The sequence below is a fragment of the Lissotriton helveticus genome, chromosome 4_1 (assembly GCF_964261635.1).
Source record: "Lissotriton helveticus chromosome 4_1, aLisHel1.1, whole genome shotgun sequence".
Lineage (NCBI taxonomy): Eukaryota > Metazoa > Chordata > Amphibia > Caudata > Salamandridae > Lissotriton > Lissotriton helveticus.
The window spans coordinates 1,027,113,197-1,027,136,193 of record NC_136063.1 but is presented as its reverse complement, the minus strand read 5'-3'; the positions used below and the strand labels follow the sequence as shown (position 1 = coordinate 1,027,136,193).

General features: G+C 43.6%; 1 protein-coding gene across 1 annotated transcript in view; it reads left to right on the top strand.

The window, feature by feature from the left end:
* MTRR (5-methyltetrahydrofolate-homocysteine methyltransferase reductase) overlaps positions 1 to 22,997 on the top strand; it is a 415,823-nt gene that overhangs the window by 346,551 nt on the left and 46,275 nt on the right. The window contains exon 13 of the mRNA XM_078687627.1: positions 11,314 to 11,406. Coding sequence (XP_078543753.1) covers positions 11,314 to 11,406 — 93 coding nt within the window. The remainder of the gene's footprint in view (positions 1 to 11,313; positions 11,407 to 22,997) is intronic.

Here is a 22,997-nt window from a genome sequence, read left to right as displayed (position 1 = left end):
ATCAAGAGTTGGACTTTACCCACCATGAAAAACTGAAACTGTACCTCCCCAATTAAATTAAACCCTAGTCAGTTGCATCGTCCCATGGTGTTATGTATACAACCATACACGCGCTCACGCTCATGTCTACATTCTAGTGTCTCGCGCACACATAACACCATTCTAATGTCTGTTCACTGTGCGCGACTCGCGCGTGTATTTCCCTTTGAATTCATCACGTGAAATGTTATGAATTAAACATGTATGTCTCGCTACTCATTACTGTTTGTATTGAATATATTGTATGCATAAACTGTCACCGAGGGTCAGTTACTGCCAATGACTGGAGCCTCCAGATGTATGCGAAGAGTGCTTCTTCATCTACAAATAAACTCATGTTTAATATCATGATTTCTGTGGATTAATACATGACACATGGCTTTTGAATGCTCTAGACATTGGTTTATATATAGATGTGGCATACTTGACGTTTTGTTGCTAGGGGAGTATTGTGGGGCATAAAATGAATTATATTATATAACTTGATTAAGTATATCAAACTTTACCTCCTCAAGAGTCGTAAAAATACAATAATATATATGCAAGGCAAAATGACTGAATTGTACTGGGATAATAAATCCCTTAAGGTATCTAAGGATACACTTTACACGCATTGACCTGACTGTGGTTCGGGATTCTCCTGTGTAGAAAATTACATGCATAGGTCCTGAACTTGATTTGAGTTGTCACTGCACAAAACTATGAGTGGCGTTGAAACTGTACTATTCATCCCTATGAAAACACGCATACAAAAAAAACGCTGCACGATCCTTCGCTGGAAATGCGCCCAAAAACTGGAACTCCATCCCAGATGATATCAGGACTATTCCTTCCTTTGTAAAATTTAAAAAACTCCTAAAAGACCTCTTTCTTAACCGTGCCTTCCTGAACCGATAGCCGCCTCCGGAGCGCACAGCCTGCACTCTGCTGCCCCCTGACACTGTGTCATTAAGACCTACCTCTTCCCCACTCCCCGCCCCCTTCCTCGTTCCCTCCTCCCTGGATGAGGTTCAGCCTAAGACATTGTGCACTCACCGAGGTTATCTCGGGACTTCCCTACCTCAATGTTGCACAGCGCGCTGGGACTTCTGAACCAATATGTATACTGCTGCCTTATTGTGTGACTCTTGCAATAAAACTGTTGTAAGACGCTCCGATACCATCGGGTCTGGCCTGCGCTATATAAAACTACTTAATAAATAAAAAAAACTGTTTAACAATTTGGGTGCACTCTATTTTATGGTTGCCTTATAGACCGAGATTTCTAAACTGCAGGCATCTATTCTCACTGTACTCCCTGTTAAACTGTTGATAATTTATACCTTGAAAAAAGCCATGATGAGAAATCTGTCATGGATTCCTTGAATGACCTTTAATCCAGACTGTTGTCCTCCAGTTGTATATTTATGCTTCAGCAGGTGAAGGAACGTGATCCTACAACACAAGGAGATTAAACCCTTAATGGGGAGGGAGACATTAAATAACAATGCATGTTACGAGTTCACATATTGATGACTACAGTCTCATGCAAATATTGGATCAATATGAGAGAGATCAGAGGCAGACGAAAGACTAAATAGAGTATTTTGTTAATTCATTGAAAAACGAAAAAGGGATTATCAACCTCCATGTACTAATTAGCATTTTACAACCATTTATGCAATATATTATACTGTTTTTTTTGTTCAAATGTGTTTATTGGGTTTTTTCCATTCATCACGACCGTGAAATACAGTACATTGAAATAGTAGGTTGATAAACATGCTGCAGGCAATTTAAGTACACGTATCTATCAGCTTACAGTTCGTTGTATGACGATGTCGTGCCTATTCAGTCCATATCTATGTAGATGCTGTTGCCTCACCATGATAGTACTGTACAGTCTAAAGTAAAGGCAATATATTATACAGTTAATAGAGAAAAGATATGAACACTTACATACCTAATGAGATATGGCCCAATATGGTCAAGGCCACAAAAACATCTGTATGTTCTTAGCATAATGCACACACAATAAATAGAAGTACAGGATCATATTAAATTTACTCCCACAAGATTGATTGTGATGTTTCTTAGGTAGAGCATATGCTTTAATGGATGCTGGATGACTGGCTCTCAGATAGACCTGGTGGTTATGCATTCACTCAGAGTCTATCTGAAAGGGATTTTATCCAATATGAAATAAATTACACAATCCTGTGAGCCTGGTGTTAGTTGAGTCAGGCAAAGGTAGCACCTGTGGGCACATTGGTTGAATTTTGGCTGCAGAATCATCATAGCCCATTCATAGAGGGTACAGACTACTCCACCAATATCCACGTGGTGTTTACAATTGTTGATTTTTCATACGCTTAGTATAGTTTGTCAGCTCCTATAAAATGAACAAGTGAATGCATGAATGTGAAAAAGATTTGCTGTTGCTTAAGACCTTTGTGAAAGATTCCATCACAGCATGGAGAGTCCTTTGTTTGCTGAATACAATACACAATTCTCCAGTATTAGGGTGTCCTTCATAGATTCACATGCTTGAATATTCCCCGTCGTCGGAGTGGGAGTCCCACGGTAAATAAAATAACAATAACATACAAATAATATGTATATGTAACACATAACAGATTAAATACATATTAGAAAAAAGGCAGTAAATGCCTAGACATAATTCCTCATAGGAATACATGAACAGAGAGAAAACACTTGTATCCTATTCCTGTCATTATGTTGGTCCAAACTGTAGCCAATCAGGCGCCAGCAGCCCTCCAGAACCTTCTCCTCAGAGCTCAGCACCTCAGATTTTCTACTGCACGTCGTGTGAAGGGAATCTCCCTAAGCTCTGCTCAGTTTTCTTCAATTCTCTTCATTTGTCTTCAATTTTTTCTTCATAATATCACAGTTTTATAATGTCTTCTTACATGAAGTCTACCTTCAGACCCTGATTCACTTGTGGGAAGCTGAGACCTTTTCCTGTGAACCCTCATGAAGAGTATATGGACCAACACTCTGCCTGTCTCTGACATGGTAGGTGGAGAAAGGGTTGTTCTTGTGCTTAGACTATACCCCCCTTCTGATGTGGGAGGATTTTTTTGTTTGTCCTGCACATCACGGTTCTCCTCTACTTCACCAGCTGAAGTAACATCACAATTAAGGGGTCTCTGGCCTTCTTTGAGTCTGTGCCTCCCACATTTACGCCCACGAGATTTACTCTCAGGCGTCTAGACTCACTCTGCGCACTTTTCTACGTGAAAATGTGCCAGCTAGTCGACAATACAGTCGATGTACTCTCTGACGACAATCTCTGCCGTCACTGGTGCTCTGCAACAACAATGCCTCCAGGCATTCGTCGATGACAGTGCCCTCTTGTCGACTGCAGGCTCGTCGACCACTGGGAGTTCCGTCGATGGAAAATGTCTTTGACGGTGGCCTCTTCGACGGTGGCCTCTTCGACGGTGGCCTCGTCGACGGTGGCCTCGTCGACGGTGGCCTCGTCGACGGTAGGCTCGTCGACGGTAGGCTCGTCGACGGTAGGCTTGTCGACGGTGGGCTCGTCGACGGTGAGCTCCGTAGAGGGTGAGCTCCGTAGACGGTGAGCTCCGTAGACGGTGAGCTCCGTAGACGGTGAGCTCCGTAGACGTGGGCTCCGTAGACGGTGGGCTCCGTAGACGGTGGGCTCCGTAGACATTGAGATCCGTAGACGTTGAGCTCCGTAGACGTTGAGCTCCGTAGACGTTGAGCTCCGTAGACGGTGAGCTCCGTAGACGGTGAGCTCCGTAGACGGTGAGCTCCGTAGACGGTGAGCTCCGTAGACGGTGAGCTCCGTAGACGGTGAGCTCCGTAGACGGTGAGCTCCGTAGACGGTGAGCTCCGTAGACGGTGAGCTCCGTAGACGGTGAGCTCCGTAGACGGTGAGCTCCGTAGACGGTGAGCTCCGTAGACAGGGAGCTCTGTAGACGGGGAGCTTCGTCAACATTCAGCTTCGACACCAGTTGACTTCGCTGACGGATGACCCTGTCAACTGTTGGATTTGTCGGCGGTTGAGCCCGTTGACAGTTGGTTTCACCCACTGTTGACTTTTATGCACAGTGCTTTTGTAGACTATTTATTTCGTCGACGGCAGCTTTCCGCTACATCCACGTGAGGGCGTGAAGGCTTTTTACTTCCGCCATTATTCTTCTTGGACAGCACATAGCCGTATGAGCATGTTTTTTCTTCAGATCAGAATTATGTATTTCTGACAGCAAGGCTGCCACGGCCTGTACCAGGGCGGGAATACGTCTTCTCTTACAACTGGAGTTCTATTGCATTCACCATCGGTGAATATTGGAGGTTTTCCCCCCCCTTATGAAGAGAGCAGCAAATTGTTTTCCCCTTTCCCCTCGTCCTGGGGAAACCACAGAAACAAGTTCGTTCAGTTCCTATCATAGACTTTATTTAGAAAGAAGGTGTTAAACTCATGCAGAGGCCAAACTCTGTGCCGGCGTTTTTTCCACGCCTCGACAAGTAATGTGAAGCTCCCCACTATTCCCCTGTTTTTCTAGTCTCTCAGCCTACCCTGACTCAGTCATTACTCAGGCGGCACAGTGATTATCTTGCAAGCCAGTTGGGCAGGAATGCCGCCAGATGTGCTCTTGACATGTTGGCGCTAGTAGAACTTATTCCAGAATCCTCCAAGCCTCACGCTTTGAAGATCCTGCAGGAGGGGGAAAGAGAGAGAGAAGTCCATCAGAAATAATACACTGTGCAGTGGACATTGCGTGTACAGGTTTTCGACAGCTCACAATAGGAGCAGTCTGGCAAAGACATTTTTGCTTCAATGCTACGTCTTTCGCAAGGAGGTTCAGACTTCCATACTTCACTTGCCTTTTGATTGAGGATCCCTTCTGGCCAGCATTTTGATGAGGCACTGCAGACCATCTTAAAGAACACAGATACTGCCCGCACCCTCTGGATATAGAATTGCAGCCTTTTCGTGGTGCCGAGGACGTAGATCCACGTCCTTTTTTCAAGGGAGTACCATCCAGTATTGGCTCCTACAATCAGAACTAACTGTGTTACTCAAATCAAATGCAGTCACATGGGCAAAGTACCAACAGGTCCTACATAGAAAATCATCGTACAGCCGAGGCAACTCTTCTAAGAAACAATGGACTACCTTGAACCCACCTTTATTCCCTCCTAAAACGTCGGAGGTCTAATATCTCCCTTTTATTCCAATTGGTCAAAGGTGACAGAGGACCGTTGGGGTTTTTACACGTCATGCCCAAGGGCACACTAGAATTTGTCAAATTTCCCCCTTTCTACACCTCCAAAGGGACCTCCACCTTCTCATCTACGGGAGTCGTTTGCACAAGTGTCTATATGGATACAAACAGGGACCGTCGGAGTGGTTCCGATTCTCCAACAGCGTTAGGGTTTACTCCCAGTTCCTCATCAACAAGCAAATCAGGAAAGTAGCACATGATTTTAGATCTTTGCGCAAACTTTACAAATGTTGTACCTCAAGAAAGTCCTAAAGTTCTTATGCCAGAACGACTTTATAACTACTCTCAACCTCCAGGATGTCTATTTTCATGTGCCAATCCTTCCTAAGCACAGGAAGTGGCTAGCTACGCTTTACAATAGGGACAAAACATTTTCAATTAAAGTCCTACCTTTTGGACTTAGGGCCGCTTCACGTGTCTTTACGTAGATCCTGGCGCCAGTGGCAGCCTATCTACGTCTGCAAGGCATACAAATTATCATTACTGAGACAACTGTATAATAAGGTCTCGCTCTTATTTACAGGCAGTCCAGCACACCCAGACTTGTCAGTCACTGTTTCAAAACCTGGTTTTCAATAAATCATGACAAGTCCCAACTAGTGCTAGCTCCGATATGAACGTTTCTCGGAGCATCAATCAATACAAACCTAGCAAAGGTGTTTGTCTCACACGAACGATGGGCCTGCAGCTCCCACTTGGTGGTTTCTTCTACGTACGAAAAAGTCTGTTTCAGTAGATCCTCAGTCATTCCTGGCCACAGCCTCCACCTGCATCCCGTTGGTTCCCAACTACAGATTACACATGAGAAAATTGCTAGAGGAGCTAGACAAGCAGTGGTTGCATGTCTCCAGTTCAATCGAAGATCTCATTCAAATCACTCCTCGGATGCAAGAGGCCGTTGTGTTTGGTGGGTCCAAGAAAGAAATGTGTAGAAGGGGTGTGCGTTTCCTTCAAGAAGCGCCAAATTACACAATCACCACAGACGCATCCCTCGAGGGTTGGGGAGCATATCTTCAAGGGCTGAAGGTCCGTGAGAGATGGAACCCTCAACAAAAGGCTTGGCACATCAATCTGCTAGAGCTAGGTGTCATCTTCTTAGCCCTCAAATCCATATGTGCAATCATTCAAGGGGCCACAGTATTGGTTCGCACAGACAATACTTCAAGGATGCATTACTTAAACAAACAGGGAAGAACGAGGTTGGTTCTTCTATCTCAGGAAGCCCAAGAGATATGGGCTTGGGCGATACGACACAGGATCAATCTTTTGGCTGTTCATGTGCCGTGAGTTGCAAATGTGCTGGCGGACACCCTTTGGCAGGTCAACGGTGTCCAACCACGAATAGGAACTGCATCAGCCAATGGCGGATCGAATCTTCCAGCAGTGGGGTCATCCCGATCTGGACCTATTCGCGACAGTAAAGAACAACAAATGCCTGTTTTTTTGCAAGCTGGCATCCCCACAGGGACTCGCAGGGGAAGGCATTTTCGATAAAACTGGTCTCAATTATATGCTTACGCTTTTCCTCCGATACCGTTGGTTCCGAGAGTTCTCCGGAAGATGAAGAAAGAGCCGTGTCGCTTGATTCTCATCGCCCCCAGGTGGCCTCGCCAATACTGGTTCACCAAACTTCTTCTCCTCTCAGAGTACGATCCAATACAGTTTCGACCAATACCGAATCTCCTTTCCATTCAGAATGGTCAAATTTGCCATCCGGATCCGGCTTCTCTAAAATTAGCAGCTTGGCGTCTGAGCACCTTGAATTAGCTCATCGGGCTATCTCGGCGGATTGTAAGGAGGTACTGGCTTACGCGAGAGCACCTACTAAAATAAAGACGTACAGACTGTAATGGAAAAGAATCTGCATTTGGTGTTAATCTGCTGGGGTTCACCCATTTCATGCAACCTCCGGACCAGATATATTACATTTTTTCTTGCACTTGGCAAGATCAGGCTTATCTCATGCAACGTTGAAGGTCTTTTTGGCAGCCATTTCAAGGTAACGTCAGGATGGGTCCACCTCTCTTTATTCTTCAAGAATACAACAGTTCTTTAAGGGACTATTCAGAATGTTTCCTCCTGTACGTCGTCTGCCTCCATCATAGCATTTTAATTTAGGATTAGCGCAGCTCATGCGCCACCCATTTGAGACAATTTTAAGGGTGTATTTCAAATTCTTAACATAGAGTGTTTCTCTTTTGCCAGCATTAACTTCATCTTGAAGAGTCAGTGATGTTCAGGCTTTCAACATCAATTCACCTTTCTTACAATTCACGTCCAATTCTGGGGTGCTACCTACAAACCCAAGGTTTATGCCTAAGGTGCCTTCGGATTTTCACCTGAATGAACCAGTCATCTTAAAGACGTTTTTTCCTAAATCCGCAATCCCCTGCGGAGAGGGCATTACATACCCTTGACATCAGAAGATGTTTAAAATTCTATTAGCAAAGAACCTCTGTCATTCTCAAATTCGATCAACTGTTTATTGCCTATGGAAAGATACGGCAAGGACAAGCAGTGTCTAAACAAACCATAGTTAGATGGATTTCTGCAGCTGCTGACTTTTGCCATCTTCATAGCTTATGGACGTTTCCACAACGGGCGTCCAGTTCCCGAACCTACAATTGCTCGTTGGGTTTCCTCGGCCATCGTTTTCTGCCATCAACAGGCAGGCAAGCCTCTACAGTCTTCAGTGAGGGCCCATTCTACCAGGGCGATGTCGTCTTCAACTGCCCTGTTTGCCGGTGTGCCGCTGCATCAGATCTGCACAGCAGCCACATGGTCAAGCAGGCACACGTTTACGAAACACTACTGCCTGGGTGCCATCAACGAAGCAGACACTGCAGTGGGACAGGCTGTGTTTCGCACTCTTTTTCAATAAGGTGAGCCTCTGTCTTCCCTCCTCCATTATGGGAAGTTTTCTTCGGATATTATTGCTTTCTATTCCATATTCAAGCATGTGAATCTATGAAAGACACCCTAATACTGGAGAAGAACAATTGTTACTTAACTGTAAAACAGGTGGTTCTCCAGTATTGGTGTCTTTCATAGATTCACATGCGACTCGCCCTTCCTCCCCTCAGAGGCTCTCTTCTTCTCGTAGACTCTGTGGTCACTCTTGTGCTACGAAAATCTGAGGTGCTGAGCTCTGAGGAGAAGGTTCTGGAGGGCTGCTGGCGCCTGATTGGCTACAGTTTGGACCAACATAATGACAGGAATAGGCTACAAGTGTTTTTTCTCTGTTCATGTATTCCTATGAGGAATTATGTCTAGGCATTTACTGCCTTTTTTCTAATATATATTTTATCTGTTATGTGTTACATATACATATTATTAGTATGTAATTGCTATTTTATTTACCGTGGGACTCCCACTCCGACGACGGGGCATATTCAAGCATGTGAATCTATGAAAGACACCAATACTGGAGAACCACCTGTTTACAGGTAAGTAACAATTGTTCGTCCTTACTCCTCTGAAGGTGTCATATATGATGAATACCTTTGTTTAGAGATCCATTTCAGATTCCCTTACGTTTTTCCAAAGCAATGTGATATTTTTCAACCTGTTGTGTCCTTTGTCCTGCACGGTCTGTGTTCTACTGATTTATGATGCAGTCTCACCACCATATCCTAAACTGAAATGAAGTTGTTAAAAATGCCAATTTCAGGGACTTTGCCAAAATGTCGCTCTTCTCAATAAATATATAGAGGCAGGAACTACAAAGCGGACAGTTTTTGGTGAGCGTGCTCAGAGCCAATTTAGGATCACATTTACCACCAAACAATCTCTGCAGGATTCTAGTAGCTGGGAGTCATGGAAACATAGAAAGGCATGACCATATAAGGGGAGAGCCCGCACACAAATATAAAATCGAGGGAATGTGAATGATTCTATTGGGTCATTCAAAACAACTTAGTTCACGTACAAAACGAGCAAGACTTCCATCAAAATAATGGCTAAACCGAACTCAAGGACATGTTCGCGATTCCTCCCATGTTTGCTCTAAGAAGGGTAACAACTTTCACGCGTGGCAACTGTCAAAGTTCTAGCAGTACATATTAATTTTAACAATATAATTCTTTGTTCACGTTACGCAAACTAAAACATCCTATGTCGTGGCCCTATGTGGGAAGGGTATGCCCAGACGTGGGTCCCGTGCCCACTAAGCCACTGGAGTCAAGCTATCCTGGCTGAAGACGGCTGATAGCCAGAAACCGGTCCTAGGATGCTTGATACCGGTCCAGGGAAGACATGGCTTGGCAGTTCAGGCTGGACTGTTCCCATGAGGCATAGTGTCAAGACTGATCTGCATATGGCCATGTCTGAACTGGGGTGGCTTGGTGAGCAAAATAACGATGGATCAAACCCAGATCTGTGACGGGGGGTGAATGTTTTGCCATTGTGCAACATTCCGTCCATCATCTTGTGTGTTTTGTGGCTCTGGCTAGTCCTTGTGAAGAACCTAACAGATCAGTTGTCACCGAAAATCAGTCTCCACTTCCGGCGAGTATTTAGATGGCTTGGTGTGAGTTTCACAGTCTTGTTCCGTCCAAATTGTCTTGCCCTCTCTCCTTTACTTACAGTTTTCTACTTCCAAAACCTACAACGTACAAGTTAAACATTACAGCCGTTTGTGCTCTTTCCCACCCCAGAAAAAAAAATAACTCCAAGGTTCTTTGTTTTGTCTGTTATGTTGCGGGAAGTAGAATGGGCCCCGTATGTTAACTTTCTAAAATAGCTGTTCCATTCTAAGATGTACCAGCACAAATAACTTATTACAAAAAAAAGTGACTGACTTATATTAACTATAATTTTTCTAGTGTACATTCCTACCTATCTAGTGAAATGTAATTTGTTTTACGAAGACAAACGAAGACAAATGTCACTAATTCAGATTTTGCAGGAGAGTTGCCTGGTGCAGTAGTAGAAACTCCTATCTGAGATTTCCACATACTTTTGTTATAAATTCTACAAATTAACAACTTTGAGGCAATTTTCATTAGGAAAAAGACAGATGCCCCTAGAAAGTTGTCTGCCTGTTTTGCTGCAACACAGATTTACAGTTCATTATCAAAGAGCGGTTCATTTAACCTATTTCCAAAGAACAAGCAAACATCTTTGTTAAGTCTTTATGAATCACTGCTGACTCGACGTGCCTGATTCACAGAAACTAAAGTACTCCTATTTGCCGTGTACTTTTAGATTTCAACAGTTTTTATTAGCAAATTTTCATATATACATACAGACAGTACAGTGATAGCATTGCCTCGCGGGCTCCGTAGGGGTTACAACGGGTTTGGCGGGCTACATGGTGGGCGTATATCACTCGATCGATTGTATATGCATGCTGTTGAGTCTTGTTGCACCCTTGTACAAGCCAATTGACAAAATTATACAATTTACATCAGCGTAATTTAAGCATACTTCAAAACACAGGCCTTATTCTAGATTTGTCATGAAATAGCGGAAAAGCGTGGGAGAGGATGTTACACACATTACCTTGTTTTTAATTCGTGCATATTTCAGACAAATGGAGCGTTCACCGGTTTTCGTTTTAATTTCTATGAGCACTCTAACACAGCTGGGAGAACTGCCACCGGTTCAACATATATGGAAAACTTCAACTGGGTGGTATACTTATGCCTAAAACAATCAGATTGTTGTATATCCTGTGCATTTACGTGTTAAACGCTTTTGGGATCTGGAGTAATGTACACAGGTGTAATAAACGTATCCTGAATAGGAAAGGCCGAAAAATCCTTTCTTATGCTCGCTCACAGTTTAATAAATTGGTTATTTATGACACGTGATTAAGCCTACTGCTAATGCAGAGAGCATCAGACGTTTATGAGCCTAGGACACGAAGAACTGATATTTACAGATAAAGTTGCGATTGTTCGGTTTTCCTGCACAAATGTCTTTTTTGCATGCACTTCTCCAGTAGGTGTGTGCATGCGTATGGTGGTTTAGGCTTTCATGTACAACTGACTACACAGTCTTTTATGTTTTTCGACAGATCAAAGCTCCGAGAGCAGCATATGGATTGGAACTTCGGGAACACTTGGTTGTTTTTTGGCTGTCGGCATCATGACAAAGATTACTTATTCAAGTAAGTTGGCATTTCCGTTTTGTAGCGAGTTAAAGGGAGCTGGGCCCAATAACTATAATTGCATTATATTTCTTTGTAGTTTCAGTTTCCTTTATATTTGCCTGGATATATTTGGGCCTTCGCTTATTAACCTCTCAGATGTTTTCTTACAACCGTTGTCAAAACATTCCACGTTTGCATAATTGTACTTTGAGGCCAGAGCTGAACTGGACCCCAAAATCAGCCAGAGCAAACATTTTCAAACCAGCCCCACACAGAACAAGCATTGGTAAATGCATTAGTTTTTTTTACCCATGTCATTAATAATAAGCTTTTTTGATGTAAGTTGTAGCTTTCTGAGTAGTTGTACAATATAAGTTACAGAAAGTCTGTTAAAGTGTTATGACGTGTTTAAGTACAAAAAGGCTTTATATTGTGCCATCACTAGTGGTATTATAAAGTGGGGCGATTAGGTAAATGGTGGAGGTCCGTTTTAATAATTTATTAAAAACAGTAAATTTCAAAAGCATAGATCAAGCGCTGTGCATACAAAACCTAATTAGGCCACACCTATAATGGGTCCAACAGGACGTGGTTGGGTTATGACATTCCATACTAGTCTGAAAGCTGCCCCAAAGCCTGCAGCCCACTGGGAAAATGTGAAAGAGGCAGAATGGCCAGTCCAGCCGTGGTTAATACAAGTGCAAGATGAGTTATTTTCTGTCCCTTAAAACAGGCTTTTCTTCTCAGTCCACCTCTCTTGTCCACACCCAGTTCATGAACACAGTGGCGTTTAATTCTTTCTCAATTTAACTGGCTTTTAAGATTTATCATCTTTAGCAAAAGAAAGTGAGATAACCTCTACTGTATTAGCAGTGTTTTATATTGGGATAATCTTACAGACCTTTTCAGTACAAACTTGCCCATCAGCCTTCTTAAGACATATCGCATCTTTGCCATCTGGGTTTTCAATAGATTCACTTCTAGAACACTGAAAGCTGAAGCCCTGCCTTCTTTCTTGCCTTTCGTTCAATTCCAGAATTGCAATGCCCTATCTTTGGGTGCTCCTTGTCTAAGAAATTATTTTATTTAACATTGTTCATCATTCAAAGTCCGATGCTACACTCCACTTTGTTTCTTCAATGTTTGCATTTAAAGATTCCTCTTTCTCTCAAAACTGCAGTTGCTGAGGTTCTCACAGTGCAACCTTCAATTCAAATCCCGAATATGAGTCTAATGATAATTTGAGTCTCAACTGTGTGAAGGAAACATTCTCGCTGTCCATCCACGTCAATTTAAACCATAATGAAAACAAAAGGCTTCCTCAGTTTGCTTAGAAATAAAGCTTTACACACATTTTCCTCCTTGTTTGGTATTTTTGTATCTATAATTGAGGACATTAGGAAGAGAGTTAGAAAACTGTTCACAGAAAGCAGAGCCACAGCCAAACCAACTTTAGCTCCTAAAAGAGAAGCTGAGGTTTAAACACTATGAATGGAGTTTTATTCAGATAAGAGTTTACCATAGAGAGAGTCCACTCAGGAGTTTGAGGTCAGAGAATTTTGTTTTATTTGCCAATGTGGATCTAGCTTTAAAACTTGTCCTCTCTACTGGATTTTGTCTGTTGCTTTAGTTCTCATTTCCCCTAGTGGAGTGCTTCTTCCAACTTAGGTGTATGTATAGAAACTGAGAAAGTTTAGGTTTCCACAGGTGCAAAGGGTGTGTGTCTGTATGAAATTGGGTTACTGGTTGAGGGGGGTGAAACCCTACTCAATCAGCAACCACATTTCCTGTTGAAGTAAAATCACAAGCAAACCCCAAATTAACCCTCGGGTAGCTTACCACAAATCAGTAAACAAATATGTAAAGTATTTATATAGCTCTTTAAACAGTAATAAAGCGAAAACACAAGAAATATCCGGCACCAGTTTAGAAAAATAGAATAAAATATAATAAATTATTTGAGCCAAAAATGAAAAAAATCCACTCAGCAGAATCGGAGATATGCAATTTTAAACATTTAAAGTGAAAATAGTATCTAAAAGCACAAAGCAGCAACTGTGATTTTCTGGTCACGCTGGTCTGGAACAGAATCACATGTTCAGGCCTACCGCGACCTGGATACAAGGACCAAGTTAGGCCTGCGGACCAAAATGCCTTAAATTCTGAGCGCAGAACATTGCGAAATCCCGCGTCAACGAAGCGTCTCACAGTGGCTGTTATGAGAGGCTACAGGCGGTGATACGAGATACTGCGTTGCGGTCGCACAGTGACAATTCCGATGAAGCTGTCGATGGGGCTTGTGATGCAAGGTGATGCTTTGTCGCCAAAGATGCTGTAGATCAAGTCAGAGATGGTCCAGCCTGCCAACACTTATTCCCCCTTTAGCTCACTGTCTTTGATCAATACACAAAGACCAACTGCCAGCTACACCTAGTCATGTGCCTCAGAACACAGGCTGCAGGCACTAAGTAGCTGGAACTAGAAAATGCCAAGTGGCATTTTCAGAATTGTCAAATCTTTCTTTACCATTAAAGAGTGTTTTAAATTACAATTCTTAAGATCCCAAACTGTATAATTCTTCCTGCTCCCAATTGTAAGTTATCTCTTATTAACTGTAATAAGGTACCCCAATGTTATCCTATGAGAGAGGCAGTCCTTGCAGTAGTGAAAAACTAATTTGAGTTTTTCACTACCAAGACTTGTAAAACTTTTAAGTACATGTCCACCTTTTTAAATACACTACACCTTCCGCTATGGGCTGTGTAGGGCCTTCCTTAGCGGTGACGTATTTGTATTAAAAAGGAAGTTTCAAGCCTAGAAAAATATTATTTTGCCAGGTCAAAAAGGCAGTTTAAAACTGCCCACATAGCCTGCAAGTTAGGCTTGCGGAACAAAATGCCTTAAATTCTGAGCGCAGAACATTGCGAAATCCCGCGTCAAGGAAGCGTCTCACAGTGGCTGTTATGAGAGGCTACAGGCGGTGATACGAGATACTGCGTTGTGGTCGCACAGTGACAATTCCGATGAAGCTGTCGATGGGGCTTGTGATGCAAGGTGATGCTTCGTCGCCAAAGATGCTGTAGATCAAGTCAGAGATGGTCCAGCCTGCCAACACGTATTCCCCCTTTAGCTCACTGTCTTTGATCAATACACAAAGACCAACTGCCAACTACACCTAGTCATGTGCCTCAGAACACAGGCTGCAGGCACTAAGTAGCTGGAACTAGAAAATGCTAAGTGGCATTTTCAGAATTGTTAAATCTTTCTTTACCATTAAAGAGTGTTTTAAATTACAATTCTTAAGACCCCAACCTGTATAATTCTTCCTGCTCCCAATTGTAAGTTATCTCTTATTAACTGTAATAAGGTACCCCAATGTTATCCTATGAGAGAGGCAGTCCTTGCAGTAGTGAAAAACTAATTTGAGTTTTTCACTACCAAGACTTGTAAAACTTTTAAGTACATGTCCAACTTTTTAAATACACTACACCTTCCCCTACGGGCTGTGTAGGGCCTTCCTTAGCAGTGACGTATTTGTATTAAAAAGGAAGTTTCAAGCCTAGAAAAATATTATTTTGCCAGGTCAAACAGGCAGTTTAAAACTGCCCACATAGGCTGCAATGGCAGGCCTGAGAAATGTTTAAAAGGCTACTTAAGTAGGTGGCACAATCTGTGTTGCAGGCCTACTAATAGCATTTCATTTCCGTACCCTAGGTACATGTAAAATCACTTTACTAGGGACTTACAAATAAATGTAATGCTCCATTTGGGTGCAAGGCAATTTTACCATGTTTAAGGAAGAGAGCACTTTAGCACTGGTTAGCAGTGATAAAGTGCGCAGAGTCCTAATCACCAACAAAAATGGATTCAAAAGGCAAGAGAGTGAAAGCAAAACATTTGGGGATGACCCTGCAGAAAAGGCCAAGTCTAATAGTGTCAAGTCCAGAAGAGTATTCCAACACCGTATTCCAGAGAATACTACAAGTAGCTTCAACATGAGTTGAAGCAGGCTGAGACCCTAATAAAAAGTTATTGTACAATAAAATAAGGGAGAACAAACAGAAGAATGTCCAGTCTTGTGTGGTAAGCTAAATTAATTGGCAAAAATGACCGAATAACCAGGGATGTGACAGAAGAAAAGAGCCATTTTCTAAATCAAGGATACATGATTTTGAAATGGGCCAGGTGTGTGGTACCCTTGCAATGTAGATGCTGCCATTGAGAGGACAAGTGTTATACTCTAACTAAGCCACCATTGTCTTACAAAGCCACCAATAAAGTCAGAAAACTCATAATTATTAGTAGCAATGACTCTGAGACCAAATTCTCTCAGCTTTTCCCTGTCCAATACTTTAGTGCCCTTTCATAGCTCTTTCAGTATTTTCAAGCCTTCTTGTTTTATCTAGGGGAGAAAGCAAGGGCTTTTCAGCTGAAAGCATATTTTCTTGTATGTTTAATTTCTTTTTAATGTTCTTTCCTTTTTTTTCCTTTTTTTATTCTTCTCGCTCTTCTTTTTTCCTTTTACAACACTCGTTTTTTTCTTTTTGCAATTGTCATTGTCTTCAATAGTTATGGTTTTAACTAACTAAACAATAAACATTATTATTATTATGCATATTTTCTGAACAGTGCTACATGAGCTCTACCTGCCCCGTGTGAAGGGTTTGGTCAGATATCTAGACATTCAGTATGTTCCTCAATATTTCTCTTGTGTAAGACACTGCACAAGAATGTGCTTGACCTATGAGACATATCATATATGATTTACAGTAAACATTTGTGAAAGCAAATTCCCAAACTCATTTTGAGTTGTCAGCACCCCCTCCCCCCCCAAATATGAGCTTCTTATGGTAAATTTTCAGGTTTCTTGCCTCCTAAGAGTATATGTGATCCTTAGTAGCCACCTTTCTAATTGAAAAATACCTACTTTGTAACCCTTGTTTTAGAGACTATAGGGATTTACTTTCCGCAAGGGCCTACATATTTTTTCAGGCACCACAGGTTTGAAGCCACGCAGGCAGCCTCTACAGATGGGTACTCAATCAAAAGATTTGAATGCGCTCCCTTTAGGTCTCTCACTCTGTGGGCTAGGGGCATTCAACAGTCGGAAGCATATTCTGCCTGCATGGCTTATGAGACCGGTGCATTTGCTGCTATTCATTACAATGGGAAAGTATCTGGGAAATCCTTTCTCTTCCACAAACATTTTGGTAACTCTTGCTCAAACATGTGGTTTGCTGGGCGGTGCTGGGAGAATACCTTTGTTCAGTCCCTCATCTTTCAACACTGAATGGAAATCTCTGTTTAAGAGCAAGCTGTTTATAAGCTAGTGGGTTTTGGGAAACACTTTTGAGCTAAAGAACGATGATGGATTCAACCCAGATCTGTGACTGGGGGTTAGTGTCTGAAAAGTTTCAGCGCTCCGTCCATCATCTTCTTTTGTTTGCATTTTATTCAAATTCATATTAAAAAATCTTTCTTCGATTCAAAGAATCATTAGAGCATATAAACACATCCTTAAAACATTACAGTTTGCATTTTATTGCTATTTGAGGCTTAGATTGTTACTTCTACGTAGAAATAGAACTCTTCCTATGCCATTCAGTATACCTCCTCATTTTGTGAAGAAGTGTAATCCTCATTCTTAGCAGATTTTGCTGATGTTGATCCCTAAATCTAAACGCCAGCAGTGACACCCTCCAGAGATTTTCTGCTGCTGAAGCCTGAGGTTACTTTTAGTTTGGGTTTCCTTCCCATTACCCTCAGCTCTTTGTTCTTGCTGATGTCTTGCTGTTTTTTATACATGGATGCTGTAAACTTTTCCTGTGTATCTGGACAAAGAAAGCAGAATGTAAAAATAAGTTTTGAAAAAAACCAATTAATTATTGCGAAATTTGCATTGGTGGTTCTAAGTCCCCTTTCCGCTGCATGTCCCAGCTGCTAGGGCCCGCTGTGTCGGACTCCCTTTTTAGATTGCGATTCTGGAAATTTCAGGTTCCCATTGGGAAAGTGGAACTTATTTGTAGTAGGATTATACAGGCACTGTACTTTGCTTTTTAACTTATTTTGTAGTGTGAACAAATAATTTTGGATTGTTCGCCATACGTTGGCAGGGTATGCTCAGACGTGAGTCCCTTGCTCACTTTGCCACTGGATTCAAGCAAGCCTGGCTGAAGATGGCTGTAATGCCAGAAACCGGTCCTAGGAAGCTTGAATCCGGTCCAGGGAAGGCATGGCTTGGCAGTTCAGGCTGGACTGTTCCCATGAGGCACAGGGTCAGACTGATTTGCATATGGCCATGTCTGAACTGGGGTGGTAGAGTGGGCTAAAGAACGGTCATGGATTAAACCCAGATCTGTTGACTGGGTGTGAGTGTTTGATTGGTTCAGATGCTCTGTCCATCACCACCCCCTTTTGTACCGTTTTGTTCGCCATAAGTTGGCAGGGTATGCTCAGACGTGAGTCCCTTGCTCACTTTGCCACTGGATTCAAGCAAGCCTGGCTGAAGACGGCTGTAATGCCAGAAACCGGTCCTAGGAGGCTTGAATCCAGGGAAGGCATGGCTTGGCAGTTCGGGCTGGACTGTTCCCATGAGGCACAGGCTCAGACTGATTTGCATATGGCCATGTCTGAACTGGGGTGGTAGAGTGGGCTAAAGAACGGTGATGGATTAAACTCAGATCTGTTGACTGGGTGTGAGTGTTTGATTGGTTCAGATGCTCCGTCCATCACCACCCCCTTTTGTACCGCTTTGTTCGCCATAAGTTGGCAGGGTATGCTCAGACGTGAGTCCCTTGCTCACTTTGCCACTGGATTCAAGCAAGCCTGGCTGAAGACGGCTGTAATGCCAGAAACCGGTCCTAGGAAGCTTGAATCCGGTCCAGGGAAGGCATGGCTTGGCAGTTCGGGCTGGACTGTTCCATTGAGGCACAGGGTCAGACTGATTTGCATATGGCTATGTCTGAACTGGGTTGGTAGAGTGGGCTACAGAACGGTGATGGATTAAACCCAGATCTGTTGAGTGGGTGTGAGTGTTTGATTGGTTCAGAGATTCCGTCTATCACCACCCCCGTTTGTACCGCTTTGATTGAACAAGAAAGCACAATAGTGTTCGTCATTACAGGATATATCAAAAAGACACTTTAATGTTCACTAAACTTCAGAAATATATGTGCGAGGCATGTGAGCTGTAGATCACATGCTTTGCATACTCCTGCCATCTAGTGTTGGGTCCAAATGTTTGCAAGTTGTTTTTGTTTGAAGAAGTCTTTCCAGTCACGAGGTAGGTGACTCCTCCTTTCGGTGATAGTGCGCATGGGCATCAACTCCATTGTTAGATAGTTTTTTCTGCCATCGGGTTCAGACCGGTATTGCTGCTCTCCACTTTGGAATCGATCCTCGGGTTCCCACTCGCTGCGTACTCTCTCTACCATGATGGAATTGTTCTCAAACGTGTTTTCTCTTTTCCCGGTTCAGTTCGAACTTCGACATTTCTACCGGAAGATCTGCGGGCGGCCTTCCGGCCCATCTGCGTCCGTTTGGGTCCTCATCGATGGAAAAGACTCCATTTAAATTTCAACCCCTTTGCCACGAGTAATATCGGCATACGGACTCTCACTCGGTGTGTAATTTGTACTTTTCCCCTGAGCACAAAGAGCAAGACATGTGCCGCACCTTCAGGTAAACGGAAACTCTCAGTGATTGTCGGGCTCGACGCCGAGAGATACAGCGGCTGGATGTTACTCCGGACCTCCTCGGCTAAGACTCAGAAAAAAAAAAGGTATCGCGGCAGAGGTGGAGATGGCTTCAGCTGCGTCTGACTCTAGATCAGACTTACAGATTGACCTTGAGGACGATGATGTGCCACAAGGACAAGGGGACATGAGTACAGAAGACACCTTCTGCACGACCTCCGCCTCAAGGCCAAGATCGGCACCAAGAAGAGACCAAGAAGAGATTTCCAACGCTCCGTCTCATGGCTCGGCACAGAAACTCTCTGAAAAGCCTTCCTTCTCAGGACTGAGTCGGCCAAAGCCCACTTCCGAGCCTAAATCTTCCAGCTCGCAATCCAAGATGGATTCCGAACCGAAATCTTCGGAACCGGAACCTCCGACACCGAAAATGAAGAAACATCCCTCGGAGTTGAAACCATCGGCACCGAAAGTACATTCCAGTTCAACTCCGAAAGCTTTGCTGCCAAAAAGCAAAGACAACTATAACACTACTGGATCCAAATTTAGACACTGTACCTCCTAAACTGGATCCAAAACAGAAAAAGCTGTACATTCACCCTAGCACAGGGCATATCCATGCTAAAACACCATCCAAGTAGAAGCTTTCTGAGGATGATAGCCCATGCAAAATTCCTCTCAAGATCAAAAGTGTAGGCACTAGTCCTTTTCATACACTTCCATTATCTCCTCCTCCTCCCTCTCCACCACAACTTGATCCATTACAGATTACACTGAGTCAGTCTCCTCTACCTCATTTTCACACAGGTGACACTGATGATGCACAATTACCAGATCATTGGACGGACTACACAAGTAATCCTCAACAGGACACAGACCCAGATCTTTATCCTGCCAGGCCATCTCCACCTGATGACAATCTGTCTTACCAACAGCTTATCGCTAGAGCAGCAGAATACCATGGAGTGGAGCTACATAAAGAGTCTTTAGAGGGGGATTTTCTCTTTGACACTCTAGGATCCCATAAGTCTAGTCATACACTGCCTATGCTCAAGGGCACACAGGCGATATTTTTAAAGATGTATTTATTTTATTTATTGAGTTTTATATAGCGCTGGCTAGACCCAGAGGTATCAGAGCGCTTTACATGAGGGCAGTTGCATCAGTTACAAGTTACACATTGTTACAAAAGATACATCAGTTACACTTTATATCTGTTGGTTAGGGCGTGTAGAAGAGTAAAGGGGGTAATGTAAAAGGGTAACGAGGAAGGAGATACGTCAGAGAGATGAAGGAAAAGTCTGCCCAATGTCCGACTGGGTAGGTGACGGCCAAGGGGGAGGTCCATAGCCCATCTCCTCTATAGCTATCAAGTTAGCTCCTCCGGGCATCGGCCAAAATGCTAAGTCTCCACAGTCGGTGGCAAGATTTACAGGTTCAATGTCATGATGGGTGAGTCAGATGGGGGTGGAGGGTGGGGGAAATGAGGAAAGTCTGGTCGAAGTCCACTATAGGTGCTGATGTATTCATATCCTCTGTGCGGTATGGCTGTCGCTCACCGCTATTCATCTTTCCTGCTGACCTGAAACTGAGTGCTCCCCGGTACCACAGCTATCCAGACATCTCCACTGGGCATCGGCCGTGCTGAAGTTGGCTCCATCATCGGCAGATAATCAGTAATTCGTGGACCCTGGTCTTCAGCGTCAGGCAGGTACCACCCCGAGAGGCTCCTCTCCTACTCTTCTGTGGTTGCTCTCCCGCCTATGCTTCCCTCTGCCAACTGAGATTCGTCACTTTCCACCGCAAAATACTGCGTGTCAAATCAGCTTTACCTGTATGATCGTTTGCTTCCTTCTAGTTAGTTTTTTCCAAGGGATCGCCATCTTGGGGTCAGGCAAAGTCGATATCTTTGTTCTGGTGTCGTGCTCTACTTTTCTTTTAGCCTCCCCAAATGTCTCTCAGGCCCATTAATTAGGTGCTCGCCACACCCCGCTTACTGCAGGCATCGCGTGTGGTATGCGCAAGAACCCCCTCTTGGCTGCAGCATCTGCACTATCTTCCTGGGGCCCCTCCATGGCTCGCTTTCTATGACGGTGTGCTCCCGGGCCCCCTTGTTGGCAACAGGGGCTGCTGGGATGTTGTTAATAGTCTCACAAGGCCAGTCTTCCGTACCTGCAGCCGCCACGTCTGCTGTCACTGTTGATATTTGGGCTGATTACCAGATCTTACCGGGTAAAGATCCTGTCCCTACTCCTAGAGTAGACAACAAATATAAATGTTCCCCCACCGATCCTATTTTTATTAAGGGTCAGTTACCAGTTGATTCTTTAGTGGTATCGAATGCTAGAAAGAGAGCTAGCTCTCAAGCATCTAGCGATGCCCCTTCTTCCAGATAAAGAATGGAAACATATCGATGCTCAGGTAAATGGGTAGCTGCGCAGGCAGCTAACCAATGGCGTATTGCTAATACGCAGGGCTTACTAGCAAGATAAGATAAAGCCCTCTGGGACGAAATGGAACAATTACATCAGTTTCTCCCGGAGGAGCATGGGGCAAAGGCTCAGGATTTAGTCCTGGAAGGCAAACTAAATTCTAAAACCTCTTTCAGATGCGCTCTAGATCAAGCTGACACCGCAGCTAGAGAAGTAAATACTAGCATCTTACTACGACACGCATGGTTGTGGATATGAGGGTTCAAACCTGAAGTCCAACAATCCATCCTGGCTAGACCCTTTGATTAAAAAAAAAAACATCTCTTTGGACATGGAGTGGATCTAGCACTCAAAAAAATGAAAAAGGACACAGTTGTAGCAAAATCGATGGGAGCGCTTCAATCTCCCTCCAAAGCGGTTCCTTTTGTCGCTCATTTATATGGGAGGGTCCAAGTCCACTGACACTGACCAGAACACTTCTTCTTACAAAGGCAATTCCCAATCCTCTTTTTCAAGAGGATTTTTCAGAGGAGGCTATAGAGGAAACAGTCCCAGGGGTAGAGGTAAAAACAACATACCTCGCACTTCCCGTTCGTCAAGCAAACAGTGACTTCCCAACACTTCCCTCCGACTATTACACACCTGTCGGAGGAAGACTTCAAGACTTTCTCTCCATTTGGAAATTGTTAGACCTGGCACCTTGGCGTGGGTCTCCCTTCCATTTTTTGCTGTTGCCTCATGTGTTTTTGCTGGTGTTAGATGCTTTGGACACTGTGCCACTGCTGCCCAGTGTCACAGTGCAAGTGCTCCCTATTGTAAATTGATGTATGGATTAGTGACTCCATGATTGGCTGACTTGGTTTACTTGTCAGACCCTAGTACAGTGCACTGAGTGTGCCCAGGACTTGTAAATCCAAATGCTGCTGGTGGTCTTGCAGCACTGGTTGTGCCACCCACAGAAGCAGACTTGTAAAATGTGTCTCAGGTCTGCCGTTGCAGAGCCTGTGTGCAGTCTGGTTCTACCATGTTGACTGGGCAAGTGCACCCACTTGCCAGTCCCTAAACCTTCCCTTTTCTGCATGTCAGACACCCCTACGGTAGGCCTAAGGGCAGGGTGCATTGTAAGTATAAGGTAGGACAAGATGTGTGTGGCAGGTCCTAATAGTGAATTATAGCCATTTCCGTTTTTCACTATTGCAAGGCTACCTGTTCCCCATATGCCAGAATGGGGCAATTTGATTATTACATCTTATAATCCTAACTGACTCAGGGAACTAGGTAGAAATCGAGTTTAGTATGCCTGAACTCGGAATGATAAAATACATCTTTTAGTGAAGTTGGTTTTAACATACTCTGTTTGAAAATACCATTTTTAGAAAGTAGGTATTTTCTTGTCTAACCAAACAATCCTGCCTCTGCTAGGTTGTGTATTCCTTGTCTGGAGTTTCAGTGACAGGGACTGGGGGATTCCAGGAGACAGGGTGAG